The sequence below is a fragment of the Echiichthys vipera genome (assembly GCF_963691815.1).
Source record: "Echiichthys vipera genome assembly, chromosome: 17".
NCBI lineage: Eukaryota > Metazoa > Chordata > Actinopteri > Perciformes > Trachinidae > Echiichthys > Echiichthys vipera.
The window spans coordinates 5873259-5888195 of NC_139842.1; the positions used below are offsets into that span (position 1 = coordinate 5873259).

The window sequence follows — 14937 nt, forward strand, 5'->3', positions numbered from 1 at the left end:
CACGTTTAACAAACTGTTTCAGAAATGTTTACAAATGATTTGGTAATCTTTAAGAAAAAAAGAATATAATATATTAACTGTATATGTGCTACATAAACGTAATAGTTTACTAATGTAATATAGAAATATCTATCAAAATTACTATTGTCTCTTATCAGCTGTAATATATAATTGATAAAATAAGTATTTCAGTTGGACAAAATAATAAATTATTGCATAACTAATACCACTAACATTGAATTGTTAACATTGTTGAACTATAAATCTACTATTAATGGTTATTATTGAGAGTTATAGGTTTACTTAAAACGCTTGATTGTGCTGTTGATATTCATTTTCCTCCCACAATGCAAAGATTTGTGTTACTTGCCCCTTTTTTTTTTTACATTTTTTAATAAACCGCTTGATGTTTGACGTTTGATTTATCTCATAATTTTGACCTGCAAACTCTATTTTCTTGTTCTAGCATTCCTACTACTTTTTTCATTTCCTTCCATAAAAGAGAACATTTCCACATTGGAGTAAAAACATTATTTTTTATTAGAAAAACTGACCGACATCCTCCGCCACATCACTGTACAAAAACATAAAACCATCATGTCCCAGTCGTGGAATCCATCACTCATGCCTGCATATAAAAAAACTGCATTTCATACCTAACAACTATGTATAACATTTGTCAATACGTGCAAAGTGAGGGCCTATTTAGAAGAATATAATCAACCATCACATCCCTTAGCTGTCATATGCAGTTTAACTGAGGCTCTGAAGTAAGAGTTGGAGGATCCTGAAATAAAGTTAATGAGAGAAAAACTGTTGGATGTACAGTCTCAGTTTGGTCCGGTTTAAATGATGAGCCTTGGTTCCAGCAGGGAGTCCCAGCGTTCTGTCACCTGCTGGAGGAAGAGAAGATGAATTCATTTAAATACTGTAACAGGATATTACAGGAAACTGACTGACTGACTGACAACTCTCTGCACACATAAAGCTGTTTCTGTCAGCCCCCACTTTCTCCTGTTTGGATGAGTGATTGAAAAGAAGGGTTCACTGGGTGAATAAGTGGAGGGAAGGGGGCTCAAACCTGAGCTCAGAGACAAAAGAAAAGCTTTTGCTGGCCGCCAGTGTCACTGGAAGGGACCCACACCGTTGTTATTTATAAGGCACTCTAGAGGACGACCTGTTTGTTTTAAATAAAGGCGTTCAATTAGTGTAGAACCTTCCATTTACCTTGAATAACACTGGGTTTCTTTATTGGTATTTAAAGTTGTTTTTTTAATTACAATTTGATTGAAATCATTCATTTGGAAAAGAGAAATGTTTTAAACATATCATGGTCCACTGAATGTCAAATGCTAATACAACTGTCTGTACTACATACTGAGTCTCTTTTACTGTCTCTTAGGGCGCACTCACACTGTCCTTCCGTACCGGGCCAAAACTGTTTTTTCAGCTAAAGTCTAGTGCGTTTGAGCAGTGTGAGTGCACCCACTCTGCGCATAACTGCGGTCAGCTGGCCGTCCACGGCCCGTCTGAGAGAGGTGGGCTTTTGTAGAGCGCGTTTGCACATGTATGAGCGCGCACGTGTACGAGCACGAGGCCTACGATGCTTCTGACGTCATTTATGTGCGCCTGTTCGGACATAGAAGATAGAAGGACGGACCATGCGCGGACATTTAACAACAACAACAATGGCGGCGAAAGGCTCACGTTGGTGTGATGCGGAGGTGGAGTGTTTACTGCAGATTTGGTTGATGGAAATATTCAAAAACAGTCGACAAGACGCACAAAAACTCCGAGGTCTATGGAAAGATTTGTAAACAAAGAGACGCATCGCGATGACGTCATCAATGCGTGTGACGTGTTACGGCGTGATGACGTATGGACAGCGAGAAGCATTTGCGCGTGGCCCAGGCAGTGTGAGTACAAACGGGCCTGGGGCGCGGGGGGAGATGAGAAGATCGATATCGATCTCATGTACAGTCTCATTAAGTACAGTCAAAGTGGTTAACTTTGGACAGAGCTGAACAGCTGCGGACGCCACGATAGGCAGCCGTGACGGTAGATCAGTTAGTTAAAATATTCTAAATACGAGTAAAAAAACAGTAATTTTACCTGGCGAGTTGTCGCGAGTTGCTGGGCTTCTGCTGCCTCGATCAGGTTATTTGTTTTATAGTGTGACTTTGGGATCCAAACTAACATGGCGTCCACAGTTGTACATTGCTTAGCTTGAATGTTTTGCATGCACAGAGATTCCTCGCTTTATAGTTAGATAAGGAACACTACCAGGAAGCTACAGAACGATGTAAAAAACCTCAACCAACCCAATAATGATGGACCCACCCTTAAACACAACATGAGACTGATATCCACCCTCTCATCTCACTCTGGGAAAGCTTTGCCGAGGCTTACCTGGGAGCCTCTGGACACCGCATACTCCACGCTCTCTGAGCCGTCCGGGTTCTGGTAGACCAGGTCAAACTTGCCAGGCTCTACAGGAGCTGAGGGAGAAACAAACAGTCATGAGTAATCACAAATGTGTGGAAAACGTTGGAAAATCTGCTCTGTTCCAGCTCAGTAAATGAGGAATTCCTCTTAAACTCAATGAGCAGGGAGAAACCTATAATAACCATAATGCTGCGTATATAATAAATTCGTGGTAAGCTCACACAGCGCTAACACCATGGATTGTGAACTTTCTCAAAATAGATTTCCCAGACAAGTTTTGGAAGGAAAATCTTGACAAATGAAAGTGTAATTCTGGCACAAGCCCATTGGTGCTTTGTTTTATATGTAGGGACTCTTCTCATGCTACTGCAGAGGTTTGGTGTCATTTTGAGCTGCATTAGTGGTTGAAAAAGCTCCAAGCTAATCAGTGTTAGCCACGTCCAGGGTGTTAGCGACTTTCTCCATTAATAGTTCATACACAAAAAAACTGTCTTGATGGCTTATCTGATGTATGTAAGTGTCGAAAAAGACCGTGGGAGGATATTGCGCGGGAAATACGCTTGAACTTTGAATTAGGCATTTTGAAATAGGAGCGCGTCGGCGGTGAAATGATCCTTACCTTGAGACGTATGAAGCACTTCCAGCTCGATCTGTTTGGTGGTTGGGTCAAAGCTCACAATCTTTCCCTCCTGAAAGGTACAGAAATATGGTGAGGTGGCCGGTAGTGTGGTGACTCCAGGATGAAATAATCATTATGATAACACTCACCTTATATTCTGATACCTCTGGTGTATAGTTCTCAGTTAGCTCCAGTAACTGGGACACACACAAAGAAATTAGGTTAGACTCAAAGTTCAGTCTCTGATGATTTAATAGCACTGCTTATCATTTACTGGTGACAGATGTGTTAATAGAAGACGGATCACCAATATGGTTTATTACTGCCTTTAATGACATAAAATGTGAAAAGAATACGACATAAAACAGCATTAGCACAGCCGAATTCATCCACGCACCTTTACGAAGTATTTAGTCCTAGAAGCTCTGTAACAGGTGAGTTAGTGAACTACTGCAGCTGGTGAGCTATCTGCTAACATGCAGGTGGTGCTGTTCAGACACAACAGCTCTCTGAGCATCTTTCCATTTACTCACCATTGACATGTCTTTCTTTCGTACATAATGTCATAAAGCAGAAGTGCCCAATTCCTGTCCTCGAGGGCCACTATCCTGTAACCTCCTGCTAGTGAATTCAGGCGCGATCGATCTCCCCCTGAAGTCGCTAGTAGGAGGTTTCCACTTTGACTAGTTGGAGTTTCTCATGGCACTTGAACGCAGCATGAGCAGCGCAAGTGAAACTGAGCGACAATGACAGGCAGGAAGCAAATCATTTTAATCAGACTGAATTAAATGATTGGTCAGACTTTTATCAGATATATATATGAGAATTTAATATTTTTGATTTTCAACCCCTGGTGGATTTCTTTCACACTTGAATGTGCCATACGCTTATGAGCATTTTAAGATTACAAAGAAAAGTGTGAAAAAGGCCAGGGTAAGAATCGCTTTAAGTGAAAGTTGCTGTTATTCAGACGCCATTTTGTGAGACCAGACTGGATTTTCCCGCAAATTGTTTTGTCTATAAAATATTTGAAAATCGTGAAAAACTCATTCCCAGTTTCCCAGAGCCCAAGGGGCCGTCTCAACATGTATCATGTAAAACAAAGTACAGCAGACAGTGAAGGTTACACGTATGGTTAACCCATATATAATGTCAGCTCTCATGGTGGTGTCATTTCCACTTGTTTGAAATAACACATTTCAGAAATCAGCTTCTCTGTGTTTGTTTAACATGTCGGTCGATGAGTGGGTTTTTCCCCATTTCTGTGGAAGCCAGCAAGCAAGCCGGCATGCTGTGTCAGTAACAATAATAAATGATAAAGACTGGACTAGGCTTACCTTGAAAACTATCCTCTGCCCCACCTGTGGAGGGGCGGCGAGCAGGGGCATAGAGCTGTAGTCCGGTTTGGGACCTCCTCCTGCTCCGTTCTGACAAGAAGACAACAGAATATTATCAATGCCTTTTCTCACACAGTCGTTCTTAGTGCTTGATGATATGAGGCAACACCATTCTCAGGCTTCATACATATGACGGAGTGTTTGCTTAATCCATAACCTTTTTGTCTTCATGGAGACACAGAGTGCCTTGATCCTGAGGATAAATTACCTTCAAATACTGAACTTAGCAGGAATAGAAATGAGAAAGATAGCATCCTACAGTAACTGCACTCTCTACAGACATACAGGTAGAGACCGAAGCAGACAGACCTGGAGGACCACGGACACGTTGGTCAGTGAGTCAGTGAGGCAGGACGGCTCTTTGGCTCCATTATAGCTGAACTCAGAGCCGTGCCCTCTGAAGCCCCCTCCACCTCTACCTCCACCTCCACCCCTTTCCTTCTCTCCAGGACCACCACGCCTGCTTTGTCCTCTGCCGCGGCCTCTCCAAGACGACGAACTACCCAAACCGAGGCCCGGCTGCTGCTGCAAGGGCCGTCGGATCACCAGTTTGATCTCATCTTCGCTGTCTGAGTCCGAAGACGCAGCGGTTTTACCGTGAGGGGGCGGCGCTGCGCTCACAGCCTGTTTCTGTGCATCGCCTGTAGGCTGCGGGGCAGGTAGACAGTTGTCAATTATTCCTCCTTTGGGGGTCGTGAAGGTTAAACGGTTGGTTTTCACAGCAGTGGCCTCATCAGAGGAGGAGATGCTTTCTGAAGAGGATGATGGAGGAGGGTGCGATTTCGCCTGGGGGGGTTTGGTTGTTAGAGGCGTCTTTGAAGCAGCAGGGGTGGAGGAGGGCGTTTTGGCTGCTGGTTTTGGGGCGGCTGGTTTTTTGGCAGCTGGTTTTTTAAGAGCTGTATCCTCCTCACTGCTGCTGCTGCTGCTACTGGAGTCTGAAGAGGAGACATTCTGCGTTTTCACTGGGGGCTTCTTGGAGCTTTTAACTGGCTGCTCCACACTGGCTGGGGGTGTTTTGGTAGAAGCAGCTGGTTTGGGGGTGACAGTAGTTTCTTTCTTTTTGTTCTTCTTCTCTGTGCGCTTTCCTTCTGACTTCTTCTGCTTCCTCTCGTCAGCTGACGCCTGCTTGGCGTCCCTCTCCAGGCTCTCCTCGCTCCTTTTCTTCCTCTTCTTTTTCTTCCATCCGACGCTCACTCCATTTTCTCCTGGCCCGTCCTCCTCTGTGGCTCTCTGTCTCTTTCTGCAGTTCTCACTGGCTGTGTCTGGACAGCTGCTGTGCCCGTTCACCTGAGACAGACAGTCCACCTTCACCCTGGAAGAGTCACAATAAAGGAAAAGTCAAACATGTTCAGAAAATAGATTTTGTCACCTCGCCCAGAGACGGATGAAAATGTAAAGTTCATGACCTTCTTGACCTTGGGAATAGTAATTGGCAAAGGAAAATCTTGCAAACTGAAAGCCCTGGGAAAAGCTGGTAACCTTGAGAATAAGAATTATTTATTTGTTAAAACATTAAAACACTTTAATCAAGTGGCATGGAAAGACAAAAAGGCAAAGAAATATCTGATGCCTCCGACAATAATCAAGTTTGTAGTAGGGCTGCACAATACATCACACTTTTATAGAAATCCCAATATGGACTAAAGCAATATCCAAGGTCAGAGGTCAAACGTGTGAAAATCCCATCCTGAATGAAGTATTGTGTTGCTGCAGAGACGTCTCGCCTACAAGTCGTATTCTACAGACTTAAGAAAAATCTATTTGGCACAGATCCTTACAAAAATAAAATCACATCATCATTCTAATATATTTTTCAATGAGAATGATGATGGAAAAATGATAATTCACCCCAATATCGTGGATCATATCATTAATGCACCATTGGCAAGTCTTTGGCAGGACTGTGGCACTTGTCTGTCACCTGTCAACAACAAACCATGCACGCACACTTCTCTCCACTGAGGGGCCAGGGCCACTTCGAGGATCTTGGCCTTGCTGGGGAATAATAATAATAATAATCACAATTCAATATTGTCATTTTATTGTGAGGCCTAAATCTGTATATTGTAATTGTTTAAATGAACAAAAACAACAGACAATAAAGCTGGGGCAATTAAAGTGTCGGGCTGACCGGATTCTCTGAGGACTGCTGTGAACTCAGAGCATGACCCATGACCCCACAGAGAGCGAGCCCGCCACAGGCTCGACACTGAGGCGCAGGGACGCCGGTGGATCTCGGCCTTGTTTGGGAACAGGATCAGTCCCGCAGCGGCACATTAACGCACCTGACGCAGTCGTTGTCCCGCAGCAGGAGGACGCTCTCGATGTGCGGCAGGTAGCAGTCCTCTATGAAGAGGCTGAGGATGCTGCTGCGGCTGAACTCAAACTTCTCTCTGATCACGCTCTCCACATCCGCCACCACGCGACACGAGTTCAGGTCCACGAGCAGCCAGCACATCCGGCAGTCCACCACGGCCGGCGGAGGGTAGTCAAAGTGGAGGCGCACGCGGATAAAGTTGCTACTGTGGGCAGCCATGACAGCTACAGCTTCCACGCCGACCTCACGCCAAAACACACCGCTCGTTTCCGCCGCAACACGATTAGAGTTTCCGGTTGGGAGTTTCAGGATAAGAGCGATGTAATTTTACCATTAATTTTACCAGATACTTGAATTCACCAAATTTAGATTGCATTTTTTTCCAAGAAAATTCATTAGAATCATCATTTGAATAAATTGCATGATCTGTTTTTATTTCTATTTATTGTAATACATACAACTATAATAACGTACATTTATTTTTATGAAGTCCATTATTTTGAAGACTTTAAAAATATCAATTATTTAAATTTCTGTATATCAAAGACCTTATATTATGCATATATTTACTTTTATTCTGAAGGAATGTTTAACCGGAAGTCTGGCCTCTGTAAAGCCTCTCTTCACAACACCGCCCTCTGGTGGCGTGGAGAGCGACCACACAGCCAGGTGCTTCTCTCAGGCGACCAGACCGCAACATGCTGAGTGCAGTGCATCATGGGAGTTGTAGTTTGAATGCTAGATTTTAGGCAGCAACACCAGCGATACCGCAACTGATAACTGGCATAACTGCTTTGTTCAGCTCTCCCTGAACGGATTGTTTCTAACTACATTACTGACGACAACCACAGAGCTGTCTATCCTCCATCGTTATATGAGTCAGAAATAAAGAAAAAAAAATGTGTCAGCTGACACGTGTGGTCACGTGATTTCTCTTCGTAATAAAGCGGCGCAGAGCACTCGGTCCAAACAACAGGTCAACACTGAGCTTCAACAATGGGCCCGACAGAAGCAGCCTGCACTGTGCTGTGTTTACTGGCTATTGCCGTCAACAAAGGTATGGTGTATGTTCTGCATGTAGTATGATGTTCAAAGTGGAAAGGCAGCATAACGAGCAAACAAATGCTGGCTTCACGCCTTGATTCATCTGTCTGCAAAACGAAAGCGACGTTGTTACTTTCTCATATCTGATTGCGCCTCTAAGCATACGGTGACTGGATACAAGCTGAACTGTGGACGGTGTCATGTAATCCTCCGCAGGGCTCTGCAGTCCCCTGGCCGCAGGTAAAGAAGCCTGGGACTATGTGGAGGTGAGGGACGGGGCCCACATGTTCTGGTGGCTGTACGCCGCTGAGAGCCGCTCTGCAGAGCACCAGGAGCTGCCTCTGGTCCTGTGGCTGCAGGTGAGACACGACCAGGTCCACTCACTTCTGCTGACAACTTTAAACCAACTCTAAAACGCTGACTGAAGCAGGTTTTGAGTCTCTGCGAGTTAATGTTTTCCATCTTAGTAAAGTTGTCACAGTAACAGAATTTCAAACTGTGATACAATACTATCATAAAAACAATCAATACATTTTTCGATGCAATGACAAAAAGGGAGAGAAAAAAAGTCCATGTTGTGCATATTAGAGTAATCTTTGTCCCTGAACACATACCAACACAAAGTACGTGCAGTCTTGGATTGAACATCAGATTGTTGATCTACTTTAATTTAATAGCTTTAATATATTTTAGTAAAATTAGTGTATAACACACTCAACTCACAATGATAAACAGAAACTGAGTGCCCATTCCTGCCCAAGCCTATATAAATTAATTAATCAAGATTAGGACAGCGTTCCAAGTTTACTGATTATCGTGCAGCAGCTGAATAAATCGGTAAACTTGCAGCTCCTAACCTTATCTTTATTGATTAATACTTTCTATCAAATGTATTGTATCATTTTCAAAGCTGTGGTAGTATTTCGACTTGACAACCTTACGGCTAAGAATAGGAAAAAATCTGGAAATAAACAGTTGCATCAGAAACGCTCGTATGAGTATGATTGGCCGTCTCCTACAGTGTCTGTAGCTGAAACACTTAAGATGTTGCTCTTGTCTGTTTAAACAAGCTGGTTCAAATGACCACATAACTACAAAAAAAAAAAGCACTGGTGGTGTGGCTGAGTGAGCAACAACTGTGTTGCTTCTAGTGTCATCTGCAGAGGAACTGACTAATGGAGGAAGGGTTTATAGCCCTGCAAGTAGGGCTGCAACGCTTCAACAAGCCCACCCATCGGTTTGTTTTTTTTACAAATTTGAAGAATGGAAAAAACGCAACAATTTGACGTTCTCTCTGTGTTTTAGCGTTTGCAAGAATAGCATTTCTCTTTCATCCAGACATTTGATAAAATATGAAATAAACAAATATTCTTTCAAAAGCAAAAGTGGTTGTCCTACAGTCATCTCTACATTATTATTATTATTATTCATTCATCTTCAACCGCTTGTCCCTGTCGGGGTCGCGGGGGGCTGGAGCCGATCCCAGCTGACATCTGGCGTGAGGCGGGGTACACCCTGGACAGGACGCCAGTCTATCACAGGGCACATAGAGACGCACAGAGACAGACAACCATTCACACCTATGGGCAATTTTAGAGTCATCAATGAACCGAACACCTGCACGTCTTTGGACTGTGGGAGGAAACCGGAGAACCCGGAGAAAACCGGCGCAGACACGGAGAGAACATGCAAACTCCACACAGAAAGGCTGGAACCTTCTCGCTGTGAGGCGACAGTGCTAACCACCTGCTTCCTTATGAAACTGAAATGTTGCAGTTCACGCAAACCAAACCACACTTTGTGCAGAGAATCCTTTTTTTTCTATGACTCAGTTTTGTAGCCTTATCTTCAAGCGTTTAAAAACTTTATTTTTTCTCTCCTTCCTCTCCAATACTTACAGTTTTCTTCATGAAACTGGTCAGCCAATAATTATGCATTCTAGAAAATAATATCCCCTTAAATGCATATGTGACTGTCGCTGCTGTATTAAATACGATGAGGATGTTTGCTCGTGCGTCTGCAGGGGGGACCAGGAGGATCAGGAAGTGGCTTTGGGAACTTTGAGGAGATTGGACCTTTGGACAGGAACCTGGAGCCCAGAAAGACCAGCTGGGTAAGAAGGGTGCATTAACTGGTCTTTTTGTTCAAGCAGCTGTTCAGTGATCAGAAAACACAGCTGCGGAGCACTGCAGAGATACAACTTGTGACTGTGATTCACTGTTGTTCTTTTGTGTGTTGCAATTCCTTTAACGCACACATTGCCACAAACAGCTCCTTCTGTAACGTTGTTGTAGCGATGTTTGACGTGCTGATGTATTTTGGCTGTTTCAGTTGCAGGCAGCCAGCCTTTTGTTCGTAGACAACCCTGTGGGCACTGGCTTCAGCTACACTGACAGGCCAGACTGCTTTGCTACCAACGTTGCCATGGTGGCCTCAGACATGCTGGTGGTGCTCCAACACTTTTTCACAGAGAGGGCAGAGTTCCAGGTATGTCAGTCAAGTTATGATATCCTGTAAATCTCTAAACAGAACATGTTAAATGTGCTTTTATTTTATTGCCATTATCTGTGTGTAACTCACCGGAGGTCCCCAAAAGAGTTGATTGAATTGCCCTGACTTTTTTGAGGGCCAACAGTAGGTGATTTGTATTTATCATATGTCGGTCATATGGTATATTGAGGTTGAAAAAAGTAAATGTCAAAGCAAATTTAGAAATGAAATATTCGCTGATACAGGCTAACAGCACCTGCCTAATGTTTTCTAAACCCTTTACAAGCTGTTAACTCACCCAATAGTATACAATACAACAATTTTAAGGATTAAACAAATAATACAGCATTTGATAGAAATCAGGAACGTTCAGGAATAGAGCAGGGCTGCTATGATGGCTAACAAGTCAGCTAACTTAACTAACTACCTAAGCTCAGCTCTGTAGCCTTTGTTTTCTTAGCAATACTGCGTCTTTTCAGTTAGTCTTTAATGTAATGATTACAGCCTTGGCTATTTATTCTACTTTTGTGTGCAGAGTGTGCCCTTCTACATCTTCTCTGAGTCATATGGAGGGAAGATGGCTGCTGCCATCTCCTTGGAGCTCACCAAGGTGAGTTCCCAGCACAGTGTTCGTTCTCTTTCCAACGTCCCCTTCAGGTCCATGCAGTGGCATTTCAAGACTATTTAAAAAGGCTATGGCCATACCCAAATGGTGAAAGTTTAGAACATTATGATGATTATGACAAATTGTATCAATGCAAACATTCATCTCTCATCTCATCTTCAACCGCTTATCTGAGGTCAGGTCGTGGGGGCAGCAGTTTTAGCAGGGGACCCCAAACTTCCCTTTCCTGGGCCACATTAAACAGCTCTAACTGGGGGATCCCGAGGCGTTCCCAGGCCAGTCTTATCAATAAATAAGAATCGCAGTCACACTGCGAACAGTAACCATGGTAACCCAACACCATTCTCCAGTCAGCTTGATCAGTTTCATATCATCTACAGGTCGCCTATGTTGTGTTAGTAAACTTGTTTTGATTTGTATATATTTTGTTTTAGAAGAGACAATAGTCTGGAAACAACACAAACATGTTTCTAAACTCTTTTCCTATTTTCCAAACTTATAAGTGTCTTAATAAAACTTAATAAGTGTCTCTTGTCTGTCCAGGCCATAGCACATGGGACTGTGAAATGCAACTTTGCTGGTGTGGCCCTCGGGGACTCTTGGATTTCCCCTCTGGGTCAGTATCAGTCAGTCACATGACACAACCTTTACACGTGGTCATCAGTAACTGGAATGCTGCAAATTAGTTTAAATTACACAGTGACTCAGCATTCAGACTTGGTTAATGTTCCTTCTTGACTCTATTCAGTGGATTAACAGCTGCGTTTACCTGATGAGCAGGAAGAAATCAAACTATGCTTACTTGTATCACACTTGTGGTTGAAAACAATTATAGCCTGTCCACCAGGGAACAGCGCAGAGTAACGTTAAGCTTAGGAAGGTAATATAAGGACTTGTTTTCTGAAAATGTTCTGAGCTGAAGTCTAACAATAATGAATATGTTGTAAGATTTGTTTCAGCAACACAAAGACATAAATAAAGAAGTACAAATCAAATGAATACAAAAGGAGGTATATACAACTAGAAGTAAAAAAAGAAATGACCTATAGAAGAGCAGTTAAAGTTACAAGATATGATAAATAAGGAGTTTAGTGTGCAAACAGTGTACACCATAATAATGTATACTGTGATTAATACATATTCGTATGATGTGGTAAGACAGTGTTAACATAGTATGATTTAGTACAGAGGCATAATGCAATGTAGTAGTAAAATCTAGTATGACATAAATATTATAGTACAGCAGTACAGAGAGATCGGTAAAGTATATTGTGGTGTGTGTATTTAAAAGGCCACGTTTTTAAAGGGTGTTTGGTGAATTTGTCAGCAAGTTTTTACTGTTGCTGTTATTATAATAAAAGGTTACATATGTGACATTGATGAGCTTAAACACTTGTGCCTCATTCCCAGACTCTGTGATGACCTGGGGCCCGTACCTTTACACCACTGTAAGTAACAGTGCAGCTGCTCTGTTGACCGTCATGTGACCCATACACTGTTTTGTAAAATACCTCTCTGTGGCTTTGTGCTGGGCAGTCTCTGCTGGATGAGGCGGGCCTGGCAGACGTCAGCAGCGCAGCCGAGGATGTGAAGCGAGCTGTGGAGCAGCAGCAGTTTGAGAAGGCTACAGAGCTGTGGTCTGTGGCTGAGACGGTGGTGGAGCAGGTCTGTACGACACAGGATGATCCACAGTCACCTCTTCATATACAGGGAGATGTTTATAGTGTTTCATGGAAATAACAAGCATGGGTGTTACTTCATTTTTAAAGTGTCAATTCTTAAATGGTGTCTGAAGCTGATTTTAATATCCGCTTATTTTAGAGTCAGACCTTTATTTATTGTTTCCCTTGTTCCTATGTGTATATCATATTTTAGGAAGAAGCCTCTCTGTTTTAATGAGCTCTTAATGCATTCAACAGGAAGTGTGCAGTTTACTGGCACTAACTCAACATCGCTCAACATTAAAAGAATAGTCTTGGGAAATGTGTTTTGGTATTCTATATCTGAAGAAACAGTTAGCTTAGCACAAGACTGAAAAATCACTAGCCTGGCCTTAACACAAAGTGGTGTACTATAGCTAAGTAAGTACACGTATCTCCAAATTATTATACTTCAGTATTTCTATTTCATGCAGCTTTATATGCAGGTTATAGTGCAAAAAAGTATTGTATCAATAATTGTTATTGGCCTGCAGAAGAAATGTATAAATCCCCCAGCAGTATGTAAAGTAATGTATCTAAAGTCATTAAAATGAGCTTCACCTTTACAAGCTGCAACAATGAACACATTTATGCAGAATGTGTACTGTTGGACTAAACCACAAAGCAAATCTTATCATGGAATTTAAGACGTGTAATGCAACATTTTGTTACTGACAAAGTGTGATGGGTTTTTTTTCTTGCTGCACAGTGCTTATGAAGGTCTGATGTGGTCTTGTTTTTGTTTTCATGTCAGAACACCAACGGTGTGAACTTTTACAACATCCTGACGCAGGAGCCGGATGAGAGTCGCTCGTCTGCAGCAGGAGAGGATTTCATCGGTAAGACGCTCTGCATCTCCCAGCAGCACTGTAAAATGGCTCATTGCAGGAGTCTAAATGTCTTATCTCCACCAGCTCTGCAGACACGACGCCACATTCGACCCCTCCACGGCCAATCACTGAGTGAGCTAATGAATGGACCGATCAGGAAGAAACTGGGCATCATCCCCCAGAATGTCACCTGGGGAGGTACTGTATCTGACTATTGGACTGTGTGACCCCCCTCAGTTTTAGTCTGACATGCATCATATGGTTGTCCATCTGCTGTGTGTCTAGGCCAGGCAGAGGAGGTGTTCAGCTACATGGCAGGAGACTTCATGAGGCCCGTGGTGGACGTAGTGGACCAGCTGCTGATGGCTGGAGTCAACGTCACAGTTTACAACGGACAGCTGGATCTCATCGTGGACACCATTGGTAACTTACTCACTGCATCTTCTGTTCACCCGTCTGTGCTGTAAACACGTCTACATATTTAAATCTTCTGGTAAAAAGCTGTGTCTCTTGGATCTGTACTTCCTGTCACACGTTGAGGCTTATTAAATTAAGGCTGGGACACGGTCTGAGAGGAATCTATCCCAATGTACTATGGTTGTGTGCCAGCTGTTGGGGCAGACCAGATTTTACTGCATGTGTGTGTGTGTGTTGTACCCCAATGATATGATACGATATATCTTTTTACGCTCATTGTCACAGGTCAGGAGCTGTGGGTGAAGAAGCTGAAGTGGGAGGGGCTACCTGGGTTTAACAAGCTGAGGTGGACCCCCCTGGATGACCCCTCGTCCCCAGGTGTTACTGGAGCTTTCTGCAAGACTCACAAGAACTTCTCCTTCTATTGGATCCTCAAAGCCGGACACATGGTAAGACACTGGCACAAATGATTTAGTAAGTGCTCCTGCATGAGATAAATCCATATGTTACTAGATTTTCAGCCTAAAATTCTTGTCTTATCCTGTTGTCCCAGATTCCCTCAGACCAGGGACCTATGGCCCTGCAGATGATGAAGATGATCACCCAGCAGGACTGATTGATCCACAAACTCTGATGCTCTGACAATCAAAATGATCACTTCACCTTTTTTATAATCCTCTGCTAAACCAATGATCGATCTCAGCACTGACCTGTGTAACTTGGACAACAATAAAGACACTTTTTTTTTTTAAATGCTGCTGTCTCTTCTCTGGTTCAGTATCAAAGTATTCTTCTTACTACTTATCTAAGAAGCAGGGGAACCTTTTTGTTTTTCTTTCATTTGTGAATGTGATTTGTCTTTCATTACATGTGTGGACATGTGTTTTTACAGAATTCTCTACAGGGACGCTTATGGTGTGGTACAATGTAACTAACCAATGTGATGGCTTGTTCAGTCATTTAATGACTGAACTGCCTTTTATGGCATGTGGGAGTAAGGTTGACACTCCAGCCACACGAGCAACCCGCTTTATGTGGGCACAGCAGTTTCAG

At 43.0% G+C, this 14937-nt stretch overlaps 2 protein-coding genes across 4 annotated transcripts; one reads left to right on the top strand and one right to left on the bottom strand.

Annotated features, from left to right (window-relative positions):
- Positions 1-566: 566 nt before the first annotated feature.
- Positions 567-7016, bottom strand: coil (coilin p80). Of its 2 annotated transcripts, none has more exons than XM_083932059.1 (7): positions 6747-7016; positions 4771-5773; positions 4402-4491; positions 3214-3261; positions 3065-3134; positions 2410-2498; positions 567-893 (listed from the first exon to the last, which is right to left on the bottom strand). In XM_083932059.1, exons 1-7 carry the CDS (start codon positions 6995-6997, stop codon positions 846-848), a joined length of 1599 nt encoding a protein of 532 aa, XP_083788185.1. In that variant the 5' UTR covers positions 6998-7016; the 3' UTR covers positions 567-845. The 2 variants fall into 2 exon arrangements, with proteins under 2 accessions (XP_083788185.1, XP_083788184.1); XM_083932058.1 differs by having other exon boundaries at positions 567-896.
- Positions 7017-7703: 687 nt separating this feature from the next.
- On the top strand, positions 7704-14930 carry scpep1 (serine carboxypeptidase 1). Of its 2 annotated transcripts, XM_083931882.1 has the most exons (13): positions 7704-7835; positions 8039-8181; positions 9846-9935; positions 10154-10309; positions 10848-10922; positions 11481-11553; positions 12348-12385; positions 12474-12602; positions 13392-13476; positions 13552-13665; positions 13753-13890; positions 14170-14333; positions 14438-14930. In XM_083931882.1, the coding sequence occupies exons 1-13, from the start codon at positions 7775-7777 to the stop codon at positions 14498-14500; spliced, it is 1329 nt and encodes a 442-aa protein (XP_083788008.1). In that variant the 5' UTR covers positions 7704-7774; the 3' UTR covers positions 14501-14930. The 2 variants fall into 2 exon arrangements, with proteins under 2 accessions (XP_083788008.1, XP_083788007.1); XM_083931881.1 differs by having other exon boundaries at positions 13392-13665.
- The last annotated feature ends 7 nt before the right edge of the window (positions 14931-14937 follow it).

Bases quoted from the DNA above. Each gene is read 5' to 3' on its own strand.
- scpep1 (XM_083931881.1), top strand. From the start codon at position 7,775: ATGGGCCCGACAGAAGCAGCCTGCACTGTGCTGTGTTTACTGGCTATT. The intron at 7,836-8,038 runs GTATGGTGTATG...AATCCTCCGCAG, and splicing joins GGCTATTGCCGTCAACAAAG to GGCTCTGCAGTCCCCTGGCC. The intron at 13,666-13,752 runs GTACTGTATCTG...CTGTGTGTCTAG, and splicing joins CCAGAATGTCACCTGGGGAG to GCCAGGCAGAGGAGGTGTTC.
- coil (XM_083932058.1), bottom strand. From the start codon at position 6,997: ATGGCTGCCCACAGTAGCAACTTTATCCGCGTGCGCCTCCACTTTGAC. The intron at 3,262-4,401 runs GTAAGCCTAGTC...TGTGTGTCCCAG, and splicing joins GGCAGAGGATAGTTTTCAAG to TTACTGGAGCTAACTGAGAA. The intron at 3,135-3,213 runs GTGAGTGTTATC...TGTACCTTTCAG, and splicing joins CAGAGGTATCAGAATATAAG to GAGGGAAAGATTGTGAGCTT.